This window comes from Anser anser (assembly GCF_964211835.1).
Source record: "Anser anser genome assembly, chromosome: 7".
Taxonomy (NCBI): domain Eukaryota; kingdom Metazoa; phylum Chordata; class Aves; order Anseriformes; family Anatidae; genus Anser; species Anser anser.
Genome location: NC_139727.1, coordinates 32710942 through 32733774, shown reverse-complemented (window position 1 = coordinate 32733774; position 22833 = coordinate 32710942). Strand labels below are relative to the sequence as shown.

Here is a 22833-nt window from a genome sequence, read left to right as displayed (position 1 = left end):
AGCGGGATTTGCTCTTTGCAAGATTTTGCTATTAGCTCCACATTTCACCTGTTATTTTGGCATCACACTGGTCAACAAATATGTACATATTTTTCCTAAGCTATGTTTGTGGGGTGTTCTTTTAAAAACAAACAAACAAAAACCCACCACGCACTATGCTGGTGATAAAATTAGATATTCCAAAATGCTATTGAGAACTGTTAACACATTTTAAGACAAATAACAATGGCAGTACCTTTCAGACCATACGCTCCTGCTAGTTCCTGGTCATTTATCCTGCAAATTCTGATGTTCTTACCATACTACATGTAACAGTCCCACTGAAATCAGAGGTACTACTAATGACAGTAAAGAGAAGGTACGTAATGTTCTTAAGATAATGGAAATTGATGCTTGGGCATCATGGAGATTTATGCTCTGTAGAGCAACAACCACTGTTCAATCAGAGATGTGTGCAGTTACCGATTTTCCTCTGCACTACGCATCTGGTTTCCAAGTTGTACTCTGCATGCACATGTGCTATCACAAGTGAAAGATGCAGGTCCATGGAACAGCGACTTTCTCAAGAAGATTTCAAGTGTGTATCAAGCATCTAATTTTTTCAACTTGAAGCATAAGATTAATATTCACCAATCCAAATCTATAGAATTAAACAAAGCTTTTCTAGGTAACACTTCACAAATACAAATGGAAACAGAAGAACATACAAGTGCTTTACAGCTTAAAATGTGTCATATTACAGCGTAAGAATGCATGAAGACAAATTGTGTAAGGATGTTAAAAAAATATATATCCTTTTCTGAAAAAGCTAAGGAACAAGAAAGTTGACATCTAAAAACTGCATTAAAATGTGGCCAGTGTTATCTTTCTAACATTTTACTAGTTCACATACATTGAATGGCTCTCTCTGATCTAGTTAAAGACAACATTAAAATATTTTCCTAAATGAATGTATTGGAATGACTATTAGCTAGTCAACAGAAAAACATAAATTGCTCACAGAAGCTTTTTATTCACACTAACTTATAAAAATGTGCATCTCATACTTGTTCCTGCAAACAATCTCACAGTCCAGCCCCTGCCACCCTCCCCATTCCTTATTCCTTCAGAATAAAAGCAATTATATGTAAAATGCTTGCAAACATTTTAAATCTGTGAAGTTAGTGCAAATCAATCTTTCTGAAATGAAATTGCCACTATCCCCCCCAACTGAGATCCTGCCGCTTTTCTTTCAATACTAAATCTCTCTCACATTACAACTGCAAGCAGAAAAAAAATAGTTTCCTATCTCCAGAATCAATTTCCTCATCCTGTGAGCCCTCCTCGGAGTACCACTGGTATGGTTTTAATGCAGTTTATCTTCTGCCTTTTCTGTTTCTTGGATCAAGATACAAGTTTCCAAGGCTGTGATCAAAGGAACTCGCTGACTCTCTCCTGCACTTCCACATGGCTCCATGTTTTTACACAAACTGGAGTTCCAAGAATAAAAGTCAGACTTCCAAAGCATGTAAAAGCTGTTTGTTGAGAGGGAAGGTTTTCAAAATGAGTTGGAAAATAAACGTTTTAAGTCACCAGAGAAGTTCCCAAAGTATTGGTAATACCAACACACACACCCCAGTCCCCCTAACAAAACCCGGAAACACAGAATCCCCTTTGATTAGAGGTTGTTTCTACGAGATTTAAATTGAGAAAATCGCTTAGGAAAACATTTCTACTTTCTATACTACTATATACTACTATCTATATAGTGCACGATCCATTTCCAGGATTTTGTTTCCATGCTGCATAGCTTGCATTTTTCAGATGCTGCTACTCTGAGTACCCCCAAAAGACCTACGGTAGAATCACTGGTCAGCTCAGAAAGGGAGCTTTTCATCTTACTACGTTGTGCCATTCATTCTGAGGGATGTCAGCAAGTGCTTCGTTCATTATTTAATATTCACTTCATCCAACAACGAAACGAAGGAGTAAGACTAGAGCTGAGCACTTCAGAAAAATCTATTCCATAAAATCCAATTTCTGTAATTCCGCCCACTCGCACTCTCCTGTGACAGCTCTATGGTGAAAACATGAAAAGGTGTCTCACTCTAATTCCGCACACCAAATGTCTCTTCAAACATGAGGAAAATGTAAAAATATTAATTCGAATTTTACAGAATATGCAAGATCAATAGTGACAAGGTCCTTTCTTCAACTAGAGAACAAGACAGGAAAAGTAAGAATTCTGCAACTGCAAATTTTAACACAAATATTTTCTTCTGGATAGCAATTAGAACAAAGGGATTGGGTACAGGCATGGGAACTGTACAAGCATACTGAATTGTGGAAAATGTATCAGGAGCTTTAATCAAAAAAAAAAAAATTATACAAAACCAGAAAAGTAAAAACAATTCATATGGCTGCAGAGATAAGGTATTTTATCACACAATGGTCCTGACACTACAGGATTTAATGTTTTATCTTCTGAAACAAAAGATAGAAAACTTCTTTGAGGATAAAACAATCTGGAGACATGCCACCATTGTCATCCTCGTACTGTGCTTGCAGGAGAAGGGGGACAGGGAGAACCAACATGTGAAAGTTATGATAATGCCATCATTACCATAACTCCTTATCATCCCTGAATGGAAAGAATTTATTTTTAAAGAATTTATTATAAAGCAACATAAAAGAACAAAGCATTTCTTTTACATTGATTCAATTAAGCGCCGCATTCCAAACTATCTCGAGCTGTTTTAAAAATCCAGTTTAGTTTCTCCTTATTAGGGTATGGACTTTCTTATCTTTAGTGCTGCCTGTATCAAAGCAAAGTATGGCTTACAAATATGATATACTTAGGTTATAAAGATTCACTACTAATGAACTAGAGCTCTGAATGCACTTGTGTGATGTAGGATGGTATTTCAGTGCTTTTCAAGTTCCTGAGTCCGCCTCTGCTCTATATCCATGTTTTAAGAATTAACAGTCCTGTTTGTATACACACACAATTTTAAACAGTTCAGTTAACGACCTTTTTAAGGCACTATTTCTGAGTAAATCTGAGCACACAAAGAAGACTTAAACAGCAGGCAACAACACCTAATTGAAGAGACCCCATTCCCAGGACTTCCACACACTTCCAGTTCCCCAGTCTGGGGACTAGGGGTTAACTTCCCGACTGAGAATTAAAAGTCTGGGAATCAAAATCACATTTTGTGGCTGGCACTACTGTTATTTTCTAAATAAAATGATGTTTGAAAATATTATTCCTGTCTTCTCTGATTTTATCTTTTAAGAAAGCAGTAACAAGGAAGAAGCCTGTTGGTACACTCATCCGCTGCAAAAACACAAGCAAAAAGGGCTGCTCAGCGGCCCCTCCTGCTCACAGATACATATGCTGCATACTTACACATATGAATGCGAGTCTCGTCTTCACTTAAGTCAGTGGAAGTTTAGCAAATTAAATCCAAATCTAACTGACAAAACAACTAGAGAATCACTGGTCTTCAGTGAGACAGACGGCAAATCCCAAAAAGGAATGCTTTAGCACGAAGTCTGGACTGTTACACATACACGTCATCCTTTTTGAAGGAGTAAAAATTCATTTTCTCCTTTTTCCCTGTGCTACCCAGCACTCTTTCACATACTGTTGTATCATGCAAAAAGCATAATCCTTTACGAAACCAAACACTTTTAGAATTTTCCTCCTTAGTAAACTACCCCTACCATCCCATCACAGGAAATCTCTTGGACGTGGATACCAAGGGGATGTCATGCAATGGGAGATAAAAGGGAGATAAAAATAACAACTAGGAACAACTGTTTTCTTTCTATCCCAAGTTTTCTCATTAAGGTCTTCTGACTGTAATGGAATATATACTTTAAATAAATAGAAATCCAAATTGCAAGTGATGGCGTTTTTTAACATGAAAGTACTTCTGTAGATCATCTAGTGTTGGGATACTTTACTCTATCCAGTCTTAGCTTTCCTGTAGTTAGGCGTTTTGTTCATTCCCGTTTCAGAGCAAGCACATACACTTGAGGGTACCTCAGCACTGCACTCCCCCCATCCCCAACAGACCTTGCACACTGGGAAGCACTTTCAGCACCAGATTGGACCAGAAGCGTGTCTCATTCTGACCCTAGCACGCCCAACAAAGCCTCTTTAAGACTTGTCAAGGATGTTTACTTTCAGCAGCTCTTCATCTGGAACTTTACATTAAAAACAGTAGCTAGTACCTAAAACAATGTTTAGGAATCTGGTTAGTAGTTTTAACTCCTTTATCACAAACGTGTACCTAATTCACGAAACAAAACATACAGACTGTGGAAAAAAGAGAATTAGAAACCATCATTCCAGGTACAAATCTCATCATTCTATACAGAGGGCACGTAAAAGGCACAGACTTTCAAACATTACTAAGTTTGACATCTGTTAAGATGCTAACTTTGCTAATCCAAATGTTTCTTTTACTGCAGAAAGTAATCATCATCATCATCCACTTTGTCAAGATTTAGAGAAGTCCAATTTACTCGAAAATGAGTCTGTCAAACTAAATTGTGTGGGATTGCTGCTGGAAATTCAGTCACAGCTCCCATCGCATTCTTATGCTATGTATATGTCAAAGGCATGCTTATATTAAAATATTAATGCAAATATCTGATTTCTTGACCTACTTCTACAGGAACATGTGAAAAATTAATAAAGCCTGTTGCTTTACAGCCTACTGCTGTAAATTCAGCACTACCATAAACCCTTAATCTCTTTGTTTTTGTCTGGAATACAGGAACGGGGCATTCAGGCAACAGTTTAACTGGGTTGCTGTACAGAAAGTCTGTTGGGGCGATCATACCAGCTCTGAAAGTTTCTCTCTCCTCAGTTGTCCTTCAAATACTTAAAGGGAAAAAAGAAAAAAAAAAGAAAAAACACACAAATGCCAGTTTAGGTGCAGGAATGAAAGCTGCTTAGGGATGACAGAATCTGTGCATTGATTCAGCTGAAGTTTTCACATGTCCTAACTTAATATATTTGTCCCTCTTTGGGATTCTGCCAACAGTATGAAGCTGATTGACCCACTCGGACAACACATGTAAGAACACAGTGCGCTTCAGAAATCCTCCCAAAACATTCCTGTATAACCTTCTTCTTCTCTGCAGTCCTTTATTGCAACTACTTAATGCCACATTTCTCAAAAGACTTTTTCTCCTCAAACAGTCATTACATGGGAATGAAACCCTACAATGTTTTCCACTTTACTTTAGCCTTAACTTTAATGAAGCTTCTTTTTCTTTTAAATTTGTAGTATTTTATAGAAAAAATAATGACCTTTTGCAAGTAGATTTAGGATCTAGTTGAAGAGAAGACAGACGATGCTTTCTAGTGCCAGTGATGCCTCTAATGTGGTTTTCTGTGCCGTTAACTTTTATAAGGGCAGATGCAGCCCAAAACTGGGCATGGGATCTCTGAGCTTCTACTTTTGCACTGGAAACTGCTGAGGAGGTGAGAAAGTCTTTTGCATTTCAAGTTAGTCTACGCTGACACATCATGCAGTCATAGCACATAAGCAACATACATTTAGAGCAATTCAAATTTTGAGTTGTCAAGAAAAATGGTTCCTAATTAAACGCTGATGAACTCAAAAGGAGCTCTTTTATTTTCAGCTCTAATCAAGGAAGATTCCTTTCATAAGGCAGTGAAGGCTAGAGCCTCAGTGCCAGAAGGAGACCAGACTAGAGGGGAAAAAAAGTGACGTGTAGAAAGCATGCTTTCAAGATAAAAAAAAAAAAAGATTAAAAAGAAAAAAGAAGTATTTCCTCCGGAATGCAGTTGTACTAAACAATCCTCTAGCAGAAACACAAGAAAAAAATTGTACGTGCTTTTGCCTTTTAAGGGCTATAAAGATTGCACCAGTGTGATAAGGTACAGTACTTTCATTTCAATAATACCTACGTAAAACCTGTATTGACGTAAACATTTCCAACTAATTTGCTGAACACATGGGCAATACTGTGCTTGGGAGTTTCTATAAATAAAATACAACCATGCAATTTCAGGCTGGATTTTGGAATGTGAACCACACAGTTATGTCACCATGCACAGGTCATCATCCTGTTCCTTCCAGCAAGAATGCAGCTATCAAGAACATTTCACACTCAGACCAACTTTGCATTTAAGTATCACTTGCTTTCAACACCCACTGAGTAAAAATAGAAGGGGACAACATAGAAAGCTAAAAATGCACACAGTAATTTAATAACGTATTTTTAAGCTGCTGGCCTTCCCCCCTGTATTGTGTATTTCTTACACAATCTATGTCAATGGAAATTTCAGCACCACCTTCAACAGCAGAATTTAATCCATCGAGTTCATTCAAGACTTTTAAAAGGGGAGAGTAAAACACAAGTTCAGTAGCCACAATCAAAGAAATTAAAAAGATGACACAGAAGAATACTGTCTACATGAACGCCAGCACAGTTTTTGTCTTGATTAACTCCCTTATCTTAGAGAGACATTTTTATCAGCTTTCTATTAAATTGTATTTCAGTCATTTAACCTCATGAAAAGTGGTTGGGGGAGGATTGGAATTAGATGGTCTTTAAGGTCTCTTCCAACCCAAACCATTCTATGATTCTATGAACTCTTTGCCTCAAACTTCAGCAAAAAATGGAGGAAACAAAAGCTTATCTCACAGAAATACTATGATGATGGTTAGAAGTATGACAGCGGTATCTGTTTTAAAGATGAACTTGTCTATGCCTTCAATAACTTTTCTCCTCATTACTTTCATATTTGAAATATACAGAAAGCAAATTCCAATCACACAGAAGTCTCTATCAATGGGGATACAACTGTTTTTGACAAAGACGGTATCATATCCTTTCAGGTCTTGGTTTTACTCATCAGATTAAATTAAAACTTTATCCTTATGAATGCTGATTTCCAAAAATGTTTTCCAACGTGATCACAGTGAGACCAGATACCAGAGTGCTGAACTGCATATGAAGTTAAGTCTGACTCCTAGCATACTGGGAGGCAAACTAACACACACAAAAAAAGTCATTCACTGTTTTCTGTATTGTCAAGACAGATGTCAGCAACAGATTTGATGACTTCAGTGGGCTTTGAATCAGGCTCGATGTCATCTGGAATCCACGAAACACTGAAATGTTACAACTTAGCTTTGTATTTACTTCACACCTTTGACACCTTCTGCCTCGAAGTGATAATGACTTGTGAACACAGTGCTGGAGGATTACTGAGCGCTTTTCTTGGTTCTGTGAATGGCATCTTTTATACGATGATTTGAATTAGTTTAATTTCACAACAAACAATACATTAAAAAATATAAGCAAACAATGAAGCCTTTCAACACATATTCCTGGCTCCTTGTGCACAATCTGTTTGGTTTTGTGCTTCATCTCGAGACAGTGTCTCAGTGATCACCATTCCTTCACCTGTTCAAACCTCCTCTGATTCTTCCAGTTTCCTTGCAGTGCCTTAATTGCATCCTGCAGTTTTGGCCCCCTAAAAACAACCTTATTAGGTTAGTGTTTCCGGGCTCTGGGACATTCTCTTGTTAACATTCTACTCAATATAACCTTCAGTTTTGACATCTCTCCCTGGTCATAGTTTTCTAATGAGATTTATGTAGATATTACAGTCATCTACACATGGCAGACCTTACCTTACTGACACAAAACCATATCAGAACTATAAAAACAAAAAACAACAAAAAACAACTGAAAGCAGCCCCCCCATTTTATCTATCTGGCCTTTTACCCTCCCAAAGAAGGAAATTAAATTGATTTGATCTCCTCTGAAGTGATAGGTTATGTTATATTTTGGACAGATCTGAATAGCCAACTAACTGGTAGGATCTGATTGAGCATGAAAAAAAAATCATACTGGTCTGAAAACAGTACATTTAGAAAGTTTGATTTTCATATAAACACTGATATAAATTCAGCAATGTTAAATAGCTCAGATGACTAACCCTTCACAGGTGACTAATTCAGTGATTACTGTCTTCATGTTGATAACAATCATATAATTTAACATTTCATTTAACAATCAGAGCTCTCAAAAATAAAAGTATCAACAGATACTGGCAGAAGTAGAAGAAAGCATCAGGAAAATGGTAAGTAAAATTAAAGGATATTTTGAATAGTTCTATTAACCAGCTTAAATTTCTGATGCACTGGGGCAATACTTTTTGAGTTGGTATTCCCCTCCATTACTGATCTGCAAAACAGCTCTGTGACAACATCCCACAGCCATCAGCTTGCTGGTTCAAGATACAACGAAAACTACACCATCGAGTCCCACAGAAGTTTACTGGATCACAAAAGTGAAATCAGACTGGATAAAATTTATTAACAGCAACCCAGATCGGGTGAGATTCTCTTCCAGGTACTCCTATTAAGTAGGACTCCCTATTCCTTGACTCCCTTAATTAGTAAGGATCATTAATAAGCCTTTCAGTGTAGAGTGTTTTGTGTGTGTGTGTGTGTTAAGTCATGTTACTGAAAGTGTGAAATGTGAAATTGATGCCTGTGGCTTACTTTAGTACTCAAGCTTTATGGTAGTACGCTGTCTAAACTGGCAATGTATTTCTACCAGAAGACTTCCATACAATCAGCATTCATGAACCAGCTACATGTTCCCTTAAACTAAATCTGAGTGTTTTTCCTTCCCTGATATAAGGGCTTTAAGCTACACTAAATCATTTTACTGTCGTTAAGAAACTTGCATTTGTAACCTCCAAATTATATTGAGATGGAAACGTAAGAAACATGGCAGTTACATGATGTAAGGCTCAGGAGTGTGTTAAGTTAATCAGAAAAGAAAACCACCTAAATCCTCAGAAGCTCATTCTTACATCCTATTATGCAAAGATTTTATTTTTATGCCCTGATGCTCGCGAGGTGTTTTCTGAGGTGTTCTTCTTCTATCTGTTTGCCTCTATCATGATCTTGAATCTAACAATTTCACATCATCTAAACAGGAATAAACAGAAGTCACCAGATAAAATTATTTTTATTTCCTGAACTCAAATATTTACAAGTGGTAAGACATATCTGTATAGTCAAGGAAAAGAACTTTAGACAATGTTCCCTTCCTGTAAAATACATCTGCTTCTTAAGCAATCCTGACATAAAGCACCGGCCCACCAAAGGTAATCACAATTTCCTTCTGTATTTGGATCCAATAACTACGTATCTTGCTACAAAATAATTATTCTTCAGGTCAGGTAACAGTTCATGTTTTTTCAAGGACTTCAGAAACTTAGATTCAGCTGATAACTGCAGTTACTTGTGAACAAGAAACCACTGTTTTTCGACTCACTTGTAAAGTAAATATTTACTAAACTTCAAATTGTTACCAGAGTAGGAAAACATTTAGCAAACACTTATGCATGCATAAATGTGAGATGTTAAAAGTTCAACTGATACTATACCTGAATTGCCAAAAACCACATCCCACGGAGAGCTGATAGGCTGCTCTTCTCCTTTTGCTCCACCTTCCTTGTCAACACCTTGTATCCCAATGCCTGCTACAGTAGTCACAATCTCTAATTCCAGGTCAATCTGCAAGAAGCAAAATGATATATGCTAAATGTACAACAGCACCTTGAGTTAATACAGAGGTAATACAGATAATCTGACCTAGCTATGTTTAAAACAGAGGATCTTTGCTTGCAACTAAAAAACAAATCCTAATACTTGTTTATGAAGGAGAATAATTAATTTTACCATGTTTGCTGCTGGTGGGGGACAGTAGGAAAAACAAGTGACTGAAATTTTCTTCCACATGCACCAACAATGAACTGTCAAAATTTGGTCAGCAACTCTGGAAGAAGGTATCAACATTTTCTAGAGAAGTATTCAGATGGACAGTGGATGTGGATGTTTCATTTTAGACTTCTTCTAAAAGAATATGCTATTAAAAATCAGAAATTGTAGAAGTATTTCCCATCTCTACATAAAATAATCTATACAAAACATTATTTTTGCAGTTAATTTCATGCCTTGGAAGAAAAAAGAATTGTTTAATTTCTGCAGCCTAACTCCATGTATCTTTCCTTCCTCCTTTGTTTATATTCTGAGTGACTTCCAATACTTCTCATTAATTTATTGTAATGATTATATAAAAAGGGAGTCTTTCACACATGTAGCATGAAAACTAACTTTTGGAGCAGTTTGCAAGGCCTGTGTCCTGCACAAACATTTGAAAGGACGTCCTACAGCTGACAGATTATTTTAATTCTTGGATACCGTGATGGCAAACTTAAATGAAAGGGAACAGCTAGTTATCATGACAGATGCTGAAGCAACATGGCCCAGATCTTCAGCTGTTTCTGTACTCTGTTAACCGTAACACATAATTATCTGTGGTCACCAGGCTACAGTGATGAATATTATTAAGATGAAGGCATTGGATCAACAGGGCCACTTGGTCCTTTTCAGAATAAAACTGGTAGCCAGTGACAATGAATACAGCACAGAGGGCTTCTAGACTAGTGCCCTGAAGTGAAACACTGAATGAATGTGAACATACTGAACAGTAAAAAAGCTTTTCAAATTGAGTTATCGTGTACCTCTTCTGATCATGACTCAGAAATCCTCCTGGTGAGTAAATCTGAGTAAAATATCTTCTGAGATGCATAAAAACTTTTATTAATAAGGTAATATGACATTGCTTCAGCAAACTTCTGATTATTCTAAATTTTACCTAACTGGGTTTAAGATTCAACTCCAGTTTATACTGAGCAACATTCCTGTGTGCTAAAAACTTTAAGTATTTAGTTCAAAAAAAGATCAACACACAAATAATTCTGAAATTAAAGCAGGTATGCTTACAGGCCCAAACAACTAGTTAACAAAAATACAGATATCCACCAAACCATAAGAGTACAATAACCTTAGATAAGAATCTGAACTGTAAGTGAAACAGAAACAGTTTCTGCTTCCAATACTAAGAATAGATGCTTCTCATAACAGGAAAGCAAGTCACAAGTTAAAAAAAAAAAAGCTATCAGTTATGCTAGAACAAGTGGCACATTCTTCATTTCTAGATGATCTTAGAGGTCCTTTCCACCCTGAATGATTCTATGAACGGAAGTACAAAAGCATATGTAGCCCTTTAAAAAAGGAAATGCACAACAGCGTTTATTTATAAGATATTAGTCCAAATTTCCTTCCTGATGTTGAAGGTATTTGTAGAATAATTAATTTGGTATAAATTTTCACCTGTGTAAGTAGGGAAAGTACAAGAGGTTGTTTCCTTATGGAAAATTTACCTTTCTAATTAGATGATTTTCTGTATCAGCTACGTAAATAACATTATTTTTTATAGCAATTCCTTGTGGTGCGTTAAAAGATGCCTCTGAAAATCTTCCATCTTTTCTTCCACTGTTTGGACCTATAAATGAAACAAAGCAAAACTCAAAAGTCATTTTAGAAAAATAAAACTTAAAAAAACCAAAGTGTATGTATTTAAACCTGTAAGATAATTACATATTCTAAAAGATGCTTTCATTGCACCTTGTATAGCTTTTTTTTAAATTCCTAATTAACAGCCAAACCATTACCAAAAGCAGCCAGAAGCAAAGATTTTAAATTCCAAAACTCAATTACATTTCAATGATTTAGATTTTGCTGTAATTACAATGAAACTAATATTTGATTAGCAGCACTTTCTTATTAATAATAAAAGCTGACAAAAAGATGATATGCAACTAATTACATGGAAGAACAGTGAGAATGATGGAGTGACAGTCTTCTGTATAGCACAAAGAAGAAATATAGGGAGGAACATGAGCTGAATAAAACAGTGTGAAGGTAAGCATCGCATTTTAGATGGAGTAACATTTAAAGTGCATTAGCACTGTGTGTCAGCAAAAGACATTTAGATACATGAGTTATTATGTGTGCATCATGATTTGTGATGCAAATATAGTAATTTCAACCTTTGTGCATGCCCACATTTATTACAGTATTACCAACTTTGTTACACTATTTTCTGCCCACAGAATCACTTAACTGAGTCACTGAAATACACAAACTTTTTACAACTTCTTCTCAGAAGACAATTCAGACATTAACAGGCATGAAGCATTGAGGTGCTGGTGTTTCAGTTTCCGATAGTTCCCCTTGGAACTACATCAGGGTGCCCATTCATCGGGAACAGCACAGAGTGCCAAAGGAAGGAGGGGTACCCGTTCAGAGATAAGGAGACTTCCCTCCAAGTTGCTATTTAATGAATATCCCAGAATACTAAAGGGTGTTTTGTTGGCAGAGACTTCATCTCACATACCAAACAAACCAAATTGTCTGACTCTTGTCATAAGAAACCTTGTTTGTACTTCCCATAGAAGGGTATTAAGGCCTTTATCAGGTTAGCTTGGATAATTAGCCTGTCTATTCAATGCACTGTTCCATCAAATAATGAAATATTTCCTTCCTTTCTTAAAACAATAGTGCCACTGGTATTTTTCTGATGTTTGTGAATCCTATTGAGGGATGTTCTTCATTTAAAACAAACAAAGAAAAAGCACCCCCCAAACACACCATCACAACCAAAACTCCATGTTTGTTTTTTCCTCTTGGAAAGGGAAGTATTTTTCTCTTTTCCCTATCTTGCTGCTGGATGTGAATGCATGTCACTGAAATCCAAACACATTTGAAACTCTTTCAGAAGATAGTTGGACCAGATGATCTTGGAGGTCTTTTCCAACCTTAATGATTCTATGACTCTATTCTTTTGTAATTCATATTGGCTATCACATGAAAGTACAAAACTTAGTCAATGAAATAACGACAAATAAGGGACACCTCAACCAGTTGCATTAACAGAGCCTCCCACTGATGGTACTACGCTATATTCCCTCATGTCCTGCAAAAGTGATTTCATAAGAAAAAAAAATTATCAATGCTTATGAATAGCTAGGTCCTAGCACCACCACAGAACATAGTCTACTCCTAAATAAAATGCCTATAATAAACCGTATATAACCTTACCTCCAATAGTGTGTAGAATCTGCCCATTTTTCCGAGTAACCAAAATCCTATGATGTCCAGTGTCTGCTATTACCAGCCTTTCTCCTGAATTATCTACTGTCACTTTGCCAGGAAACAGCAGGGGAGAAGGTGGGAGGGAGTCTCTGTATAGCTTTATTCCAATACTGTTGTCCTTGATTTGTCCTCTCTCCTTGTAGAATTTCAGTGCTACAGAAGTAAACAAAAACAGCTTCTCCTTGTGGCCTTCTCCAACAAGCGAAAAGAGCATGTTTCCACGAGGGCCAAGAATGACGAGAGTTGGCCAGCAGGACACTTCCAGCTCGTGCCACAACGTTGCATCTGCATCGTTTACTACAGGGTGGACAATATTGTATCTCAGAACTGCACTCTTGATGTTATCCAGGACTTTTTCATTTGGGAATTTCGCTGAATGGACACCAATAATAACAAGGCCATCTGAAAGGGAAAGTGAAGTATTGTGTTGAAACATATTTGTATTTCAATTAAAAAAAACTTGTAAGAGGGAAGCACAGTTATCCTACAACATTACTAACTGCATTCCAGAAAAGAAGATTTGAACAAATAAAGAGCATAATATGTTATAAATTGTTCTTAAGCCCTGAATCTCTAAGGCAGAAAATACTTTCAAAACGAACTGCTGCAGCTCACCCACGTTTAACTGATGCTTTGTTCTTTCAAGTGTTTAGGATACCTCTTTGACTTTTGCTTCCTTTACATAACTATGGTGTTTACAGAAAACTAATTCTTTTCCACTGTAAACAAGTGACCACAAGTCCAGAGTTATCCTGGCACATCTAACTCTAGACAGACAGTTAAAAAACAAAACAAAACAAAACAAAATGTATAGGCGCCTAAAATCAAAATAGTATCTTGTATTTAAAAAAAAAGAATTAAATCAATTAAATTATCATTTTTGCCCCTCCCCTTACAGTTTTTAACCTAATTTCTGTATTTGGTTAATAAAGACAATGAAAAGTTCAGGCTTTCCCACAATAGAGATAACTACACTTGAAATCCTATTGTGAAGGTGCTGCACAAGCACCAAGTAATATAATTCAGCTTATATACACAGAATACATAGTATCAGCCCTAAAAACAATCAAAAAAGCACACGATTACCAGAGTCCTTGAATTGCTTTTTTCCTCAGTTTCATGAAATTCAAACAGAAATAAAAATTTATGGCTCAGACTTCACTTGCTTTTCCCTGTGCGACAAAAAAGAAATATACACCCATCCCCTGCAGACACTTACGTAAGCAGCCCCAAAATTTCCATTCCCCCTACCTACTCAACAGAAAAAGAATGACGAGCCTTCCTTTAGTCGAGTCACCTTTCGGTACGTCCTAGGAGCAAAAAAAGGACCCCTAACAAACAAACAAACACCACTACAGCCTTTTTCAGAGCCTCAAATTCCATTTTCCTAGCATAAGCTCTACCAAATGCAATGAGCTAGGTACATGACATCGACTCCATATTTCGTCTCACTTTATACCAGAGAATACTTAGCAAAAAGCATAATCTTGTTATAGTCAGAATAACTTGTCAGATCTGTGATGATTTGAATTTGGTGGTATTTTTATTAAACTTCAGAGATCTGAGCAAAATAAACGAGACTGTCTGAACCATGACATTTGATTAAATTTCAGAACATTCAATTTCCAGAGTCTGCTGCTCACAGCCATCATGAGACATTTAGGATTTTTCCTCACTGAAGCAAGGAAGATAACAACAATAACCACGCAGTTGTAGAAAGATGTAATACGATTTTAAACCAGAACTGTTGATCTAATGGAAATCCCTACATACTAACCTTCCTATGTATCCAAAAATCACTTTCTTTTTGGATAGTGCAAGCTTTTTGTATCCACAGACAATGAGGATCATTCTACTACTTTGTCCAAGTGAAAGTTTTAAACTTTTTATCTCATCATTTGTGTTATTTTGAGAAGGGTGAAATTAACTGGGAAAGAGAGTAGCCATACAGTTGACACCCAGCTTGGTTAAATTTACTCTAGTATTAGAAAATATTTAGACAGCAACAACAAAAAAGCGTTTTCGTCCTCCCCTCCAGTCAGGTCTAAACAAATATCAAGCATTTATAAACACTTTTATTATTAACATTCAAATATCTGTAGCATTTCCTTCCCTCCCTGAGTCACCAATGTCTATAGGTGGATCCCTTGTAGCACAACAATTTTTTCAGTTATGCAAGTAATATCAAAAAAAAAAACAACAAAAATAACTTGGAGGCCCTACAGGGTGGCACGGAAGAAGAAGAGACATTATCCAATCTAATCCAATTCTCATGATGCCTATACTTTGAAATAAAATCAATGTAGACCCCTGAAGAGCTTCATGGTTCTTAAATTATATTTATCTTGAATTACTACATTATATCTTAAATTCATTTGTGCTCCTTCACCGCAATCAAAAATGTTGTATTGTATCACTACAGAAAAACAGATTTGGTTAACAGCTATTACATTTATATAAGCAGGATACAATTTGCAGTTTGAAAGGATAAAGGCTGATGTGCAAAGTCAATCAACTTCCGTTATTTGGTGTTGACTTGAATAATACGGTTATGTTTTGTCCTAAACAAAATCCAATGGAAAGAGCCCTCCCCAAAGGTCTCTAATTTGGAAAAGACAAATTTTAAATAAATGTTTTCTCAGCGAAGTTTTAAGAAGATTGCAGAGCATGACCTGTTTTAGTTACTTGAAGCAGCAGTTACTTAGTTTTTAGAAGATGTTTTCTGCCCTTATTCAAAAATAACCATTTATTACAAGGGAGTGAAGATTTCATCAGTTTACCACAAATCTAAAAGGAACAAAACCTAAATATTTTCAGTAACATCGCTGGCAAATTTATTTCTCAACTTCTAGTTTCTCATAGTTGCCAGAACAAAGCCTCTTTTCCCTCTCCTGTTTCTCTTTCCCTCTTCCACTTACAACTGCAAATATCAAAATCCATAATTAGTTCTTTAAGATGGGAAAAATTACAAAGGAAGTAACTTTTTGCAGCTTGCATGATAATGCATCTTTCTCCTTATCAAAGACATCCATTTTATTTAACAGCATTCTAACATTTTATTTTTTTAATTCACAGGAAATGTATTTTTTTTCCACAACAACTCACCTATCACATATTTTATTTAATTTAGGATCAACTTACATGTCACAACTCGTTCTCAATTGGAAATTTACACGTCAGATCATTCCTGTTATTTGGCATTTTCTACCTTATCCACTAAAACACTTCACTGCTTATAAAACTCTGGACACATACGTAAAAGCAAAACGCCTTTTTTTGTACAACCGTTCTCCGAAAGCAGTGCAGTTACAGCCAGGGAAGTTCAGCACCGCAAGGGTAACACCAGCCCTCTGATCAGAAAAGGGCCCAGAAGACACCTGTAAGCAACCACATGCAAGGAGATGGGTTTGAACGGAATGCAGTATTTGGTTTTAGGTTTTCCTCCTAGCTTTATGGTACACGAACAATGCTTGCTTTTACACAAACCCATCTGAGTTCAGAAATCTTTGCTTTGCTTTCAGGTAGGGATTATATTCAGGCATTCGCTACGTTTCGCCATTGTTTTTTCCAAATTCCAAATTCCTCAGGGCCTGACTGCCAGCACGGTAATCCATGCTGAGTTGGTCTGAATTTAGAATTGCAGCTTCTTTCTTTAGGTTGCTCTTCTTCGGCCTACCTAAACGTACAGCTGCAAATCTCTGCTTTCCCTGTTGCTCAGTGGATCTTTTTTTTTTTTTTAAATTCACTTTTTGTAAAAAAAAAAAAAAAAAAAAAAAACAAACCAACAACACGAATAACAACGTCAAACCTTCTCACAGTCTTGAAGATTTCTACAACTTGGGTGATATTAAACCATGACATTCCCCTGAAGTTTTGCCATTTGATCCTATCTAAACTGTCATCCCAATGGTTTTATTTCCAACACTATGTTTTCTTCCCAGCCATTAAAAACATTTGATGTGATAGGAACACATGTCCAGCTTGCTCTATTCTGCAATGCAAAAATCCAGATGCTGGCTTCAGAAAGCATTCCTGTCATGAAGAACTCTGCGCCAATTTGTTTCTAGTGCCTGCATTGTTTGGTTTTTGTTTGTTTTTTTAATTTTGAAGCTTAAACCAATATGTAACACAGATTATTGAAAAACTCCGTATTACCACAAATGACTGCAAAAAAAAAAACTATAAAAAAAGTTTGTCTTTTTTTTTTTTTTAAATGTATTATAATGTACAAAGCCAGAGCAGAAATAATCCCTTTCTCCAAAAAGGGAATAAGTGTTTCAGGATGCATTACGGTTGTCTGACACCTGCTGAAGGAAAGAAGTTTTCTACAGTAATGCACACTGCATTGCTAGCATTTGATAAATTAGCTCTGTAAAAATGGAAGGCAATGGAAGGCTGCCAGAGCTGCTATTGTTTTGGCAGCACAATCCGTATTTAATTTTTATTTCAAGTCAATTATTTTGATAGTTTTGTGGTAGAAATGTAGGAAAGGCAATTACTTCATATCTTAAACAGTTGTATTATTGAGCTCAGAGGAGTTTAAATTATTTAATGTCAGATTGGCTTTTTATTTGGTTACAGAGAAATTGAGAACTATTTTTCTATTTTGGCCCTTGTCCCCAACTGTAAAACAGTATTAATGGAGAAGAACAGCATCTGCAGGAGTGGTAACATTTCAATATGAGAACAAGAAACAGTAAAATTCTGCACATTAATTGAATAAAACAAGTACACAGATAAATTTTTTTTTTTAAATCACTGATATTGTCTTTGCCAATCCTGCCCGCGCAGTACATTGCTGTGAGACAGCTCAAGTTGTAGTATCGTAAACTGTTGAGCTCTGAACAGCAAAGTCAAACATTTTAACTACAGTAGAATTAGCAGCAGTGCTTATAATTTGTCCATCAAAAATATCGTTAGAGCTAGAAGGACAACGCTATTCTGGACACCTGTACAGCACATATACGTTATAGTATCCTCTCATGAAGAAAACTCGTGTGGAAACTGACAGATGCTACACTGTGATATAAAAACATGCACACCATTTAAAACACTTTATTCGAAGGATTATAGCAGAGCACAACACTGGACTTATGCCAAGCTATTTCTGAATATTAAAAAGTACTCCCTCTTACAGAAGTCATTTCTGGACTGCTGATAACATGAACTGAATATGCACTGGAGTTTAAAATAACTTTCTGAACGCCACTTGAAAAACAGAAATAGCTCCACTGAAGATAGCAATGAGAATGTATCAGATAAAGACGCTTGGCGACATTTAATCCTACGGAAAGCAGTCTTTATTTTGAGACAAATCTCCTTGAGTTCCAGACAATAGAACTGTGTGCGCATATACTAAGACATTTAATGGCTTAGAAACGTCTTAAAACTACAGGTTCTCAGGTTCGGACATCTCACGTCTGATGATCACATTGCTGAAGTTTCAACATACTCCACATATGCCAGTATTTGAACCATGTGAATAAGAAAAAAATAATCAGAATATCAAAAAATATGTACAAAAGGTACAATCAAAGAAAGATACTGCTATTAATTATATCAGTATTAAGGTTTGTTCTCAGTTATGCAGAAAGATGAAGGCAACACTCCTTCAGCTGTTCAAACAACAGATTAAGATCCAAATGCACAGTGACATAGATGTTTTGTCAGAGTAAGATGCTTGTTTTCACTCTATCATTGTCTGCTAGATCAGGACCTTCTGTCACTACCACAGCTCTGTAAATATGTAGATGAAACGTGTATATAAATATTATGTTTACAAATCTGAAGTTTAATAAAGTTACAACTTCACTATATATTTAATCTCTTTATTTTTCCAGTTATGAGGCAAGAGATTGGGGAACCAGCTGAGTGAAAGTGAATCTGCCCCCATCCTGTGAAGGGAGAAGGGACTTCCATTAACTAAAGAAGACGGCAGAAGACGTTAAAGTGTAATGAAACTCCAGAATCAGGATGAGTATCAAGATACCTACATTAATATATCTTGATATTCTTACAGTATTTTTGGTACATCTGCACCCTTTCAACTTCAGTCTTATTCTTCCAACCCTTTCTCAAGTTTCTCAAGCCAAACAACTTAACTTCCCAAAGAGGAAAAATTCATCTATTTGAATCTTCTGTAAAGTGCCATTTAAGCCTACAACATATGAGTGAACTACTTACACTTGCAGTTTCAAAGACTCGGAAATTTTTCTAGTGGGAGTAGGTAACACATGAAAATAAATGCTGGCAAAATGAAAATCAAATCAGAAGAGCAAATGGAGAATCAGAAATGTAAACATTATAAGGCAAGGTTATTTTTATTATAGTATTTAATACAAGATTTTAAGGACCGAAAGTAACACTGTTCATCTCATCATTTAGCCTATCAAAATAGCCAAGTTAGTAGCTGATACATTCCTGGGTAAGACGACATTTTCTCTCTGACAAGTCATCAGGATGACAAGAGACTAAATTTTAAATAGCAGTTACCCTGCATTTTCATTCATTCAGAGAGAGATGGAGATTTTATCTCAGATGTGAAATTAAAGAGATTAATTCCCTCTCCAGAACAGAGGACTACTAACTGAAAAGAAGGCAATGCAAATACCAAAAAATAAAAATAAAAAAAAATCTTAAACCATGTGTACGTATTTTGCTATTTCAGTTAGAAAGGGGAAAAAAAAAGTCATCTAAACTACATCCATTCTACCATCTGCGTAACATTCTGCTCAGAGCTGGCTACTAAGTAAAGTGTACATCTATCAACTCTGAGCCCCCGTCTTACGTCCTCGCATTTTGCAAACCGCCCTATTCATGAGGATACCAGATTTGGGCTTCAAGCACATATCCCGTTTCCTTAATTATAGGGACACAACAGATGCCATATTTAACCCCATCTAAAAATGTGATGAAAGCATAGCCAGTAACCTTTTTTTTTTTTTTTTTTTGCAATACTTAAAATATTAGAAGACATTTTTAGGCACCCCTGAAATTTTGCCAGCTGTTTAGTAACCAACAAAGTGACTCAGCTACTCCACCTGCAACACTGCCAGGAAATTTTGTACCAAGCCAGCCAAGGCTCTTTTACCTTTATCAGAGTACTGCTGCTCTAACTCGTGGAGATCAGGCAGCAGGTGCAAGCAATTGATACAGCAGTAAGTAAAGAAATCCAACACCACCACTTTTCCACAAAGGTCTTTGTGAAGAGAAATAGGACCTTCGGTGTTCAACCATTGTAGATCTGCAATTCAGAGAGCAGAGATACCCAGTTAGGGGAAAGGCAGGGAAAGGAAGACACACCTAATTTGCATGACAACACACATTCCTAGTATATTTCACTAAAGAAAAGTTGCAACATAACTTTCTAGCAAGTACAAAAGCAAAACAGAAGTCTCATATTTATCAAACCCACCCTTATATTATCCAATTCTTCAAAATTAGTAAATGAGAATATTAACAAAATGTAATGTAACAATGACAGTGTGGTTTATATAGTTAAATTGGCACCTTTCAATTGAAAGAACACGGAAACCTCAGAACGATTCCCATACATCTTGGAACATGATCTACATTATTCAACACCTAACAAAGACATAGGTGTAACACCTATTTACTTAAACCTCAAATAAATGCAAATAAACTAAAAGCCTGTTAAATCTTCATGATTTTATAACATTTTTGTAAAGAACTAACTTCAGAAATGACTGCAATATTTTTTTACTTAAGAGTGTTGATCTTGATTTTCAACAGTTTGAAATGACAGGTATAAAATAACACTGCCACCTGGGAATATAACCCCCTCATATATTGCCAGTAGTACTCCTGGACAATTATTTCAATTACTTGATGAGACATTGAGGCAATGTTTCCTCACTGGTAACTAATATTCCTTTGGTCCCATAAGAAACTGGTATCAAGACATAAATGTCCTAGACTATGGTCTGCCATTATTACCACCCAACTCTTCTGAAAATAACGGGATAAAAAACAGATAGCTAAGACACACTGTAAAGTTGAACTAAATTTTTGAAGAATTAATATATTTTTTTAATAGACAAATTTACTCTGAATAATCTAAAAATAGTCAAAGCTTCCACCCTGTCAGTTTCAGCAAACTAAGTTCTTACTGCCCCAGGAGAAGTTACAGCTACTCAAGTCAGCAGGTTTGTTTCCTCCCTCAGTAAGCGGAAATTTGTTCCCTACCTATATAATATATACATATATATCTAAAAGCATAAATGAATGCACACATGTTCAGGTTTAGTGACAGTAATTACAATAATTTACACATTATTTCCACTGTGTATGGGCAAGGCTTTCTACTTTGCGTTTTCAAAAGAAAAGAAGAGGTTATTTGTTTTATGACACACCTTCCCTCTTCAGTAGAATTGGGATATCTTTCCTAAAAATAAACTGGAAATAAATAACTTTGGCTACTATTTGAGCTGATTCCTGGAGAACACAAGCTTTGACAGAAGACAGAAAGTGAAACGTTACTGGTGACGAAAGTGAAAATTAAATTCAGGAGTCCAAATCCAGACCGAAAAAGCATTCACTTTGCTCCATCAGTTAGAAGTCAGAATTCACTCCTATGCTATGCATATGATTTTAATCCCCTAGTTTATCTCCTTAGGCCTCTGTCTTGCAAACCCTTAATCTCTCAGAGTCCCAAGGAGCCCCACTCAGGTTACAAGGACCCGGAGCAGGACCTGCAAAACTTTTACGTAACCCTTGATTCACACTTTTCACGAGATGGAGAAATATGTGAAACACGAAGGGGAAACGGGCAGAGCACTGAAGGAGGACGATGTCTCCAGCACAGCATGCGCTACGGTGCACAGACGGAAACTGACGAGCACGGGTAAGCCATGGAGAGAGAGCTGAGAGCAGGAGGAAGCTTCCTGTCAATACACTGAAGAAAAGCGAAACGCTTTATTGGAGGGGAAAATAAAAAAAAAAAAAAAAAGAAGTTAATGAAGCTAAGAGAAGAACGAGGATTTAAAGAACGTGACTTTTGCAACCAGTACCTAAGCGAGCATCCATAAGGGGTTTCCCTTCTCTTGCCCTTTGCTCCCCCCGGGTGCTTTCAGGACTCACAGCCCCACAACCGGATAAAAACCACCTTTAAGGAGAGCAGCTCCCGGCCTCAATCACCCAAGGGACCCCTCAGGGCGAGCCCGGCCGCTTCCCCGGGGGGCACCGGGGCCCGTCGCGGGCCCCTCCACCCACCTCCGCCGAGCTCGGGCACCGTCAGGTCCCGCTCCCGGCTGTCGGCCTTCTGCAGGTAGCTGTAGACCAAGGCCTCCTTGTCGCGGGGGCTGTCGGCGTCCAGCAGGCCGTACTCCAGCTGCGTCTGGGCGGGCCGCAGCCCCGGCAGCGCCCCCGCCGCCATGGCGCCTCCCGCCCGCCGCTGCCGCCGCCCTGCCGTTTGGCCGCCGCACATTCGGCACGCGGGCGGTACAGCCGTAATTAAAAGAATAAGAATAAAAATAATAACGAAGCGCTGCGCACAAGCACGCCGCAACTCGGCTGTGTTAAAGGGAGAAGCTGCTAATTCCTCCCCGATTTTTACAGGGCTTTTGTTATTCGGAGAAGCATATTCGTGAGGAGAATGCCCGGCGCCAACGGTGTCTCAGCAGATTCAACACATCCTTTTATTTTCCCGCCTTTCTCCTTTTTTTTTTTTTTTTTAATAGATTAAAAGATGTGAAAAGCGGCGCAAACCAGACGATTAGGGCGGTGGGATTTTTTGGGGGGGGAGGCGAGGGGGGATGCTGC

General features: G+C 37.1%; 1 protein-coding gene across 2 annotated transcripts in view; it reads right to left on the bottom strand.

Annotated features, from left to right (window-relative positions):
- Positions 1–22696, bottom strand: part of NHLRC2 (NHL repeat containing 2) — a 38915-nt gene extending 16219 nt beyond the window's left edge. The window contains exons 1-5 of one of the 2 annotated variants that reach the window (XM_083844449.1): positions 22285–22696; positions 20144–20296; positions 13000–13455; positions 11280–11401; positions 9438–9567 (exon numbers count right to left, since the gene is read on the bottom strand). In XM_083844449.1, the coding sequence (XP_083700575.1) occupies positions 9438–9567; positions 11280–11401; positions 13000–13455; positions 20144–20296; positions 22285–22498 (1075 nt within the window). In that variant the 5' untranslated portion in view covers positions 22499–22696. Of the gene's footprint in view, positions 1–9437; positions 9568–11279; positions 11402–12999; positions 13456–20143; positions 20297–22082; positions 22264–22284 lie in introns of those variants that run through there. The other variant, XM_083844450.1, reaches the window with a different exon arrangement.
- Between the last annotated feature and the right edge of the window lie 137 nt (positions 22697–22833).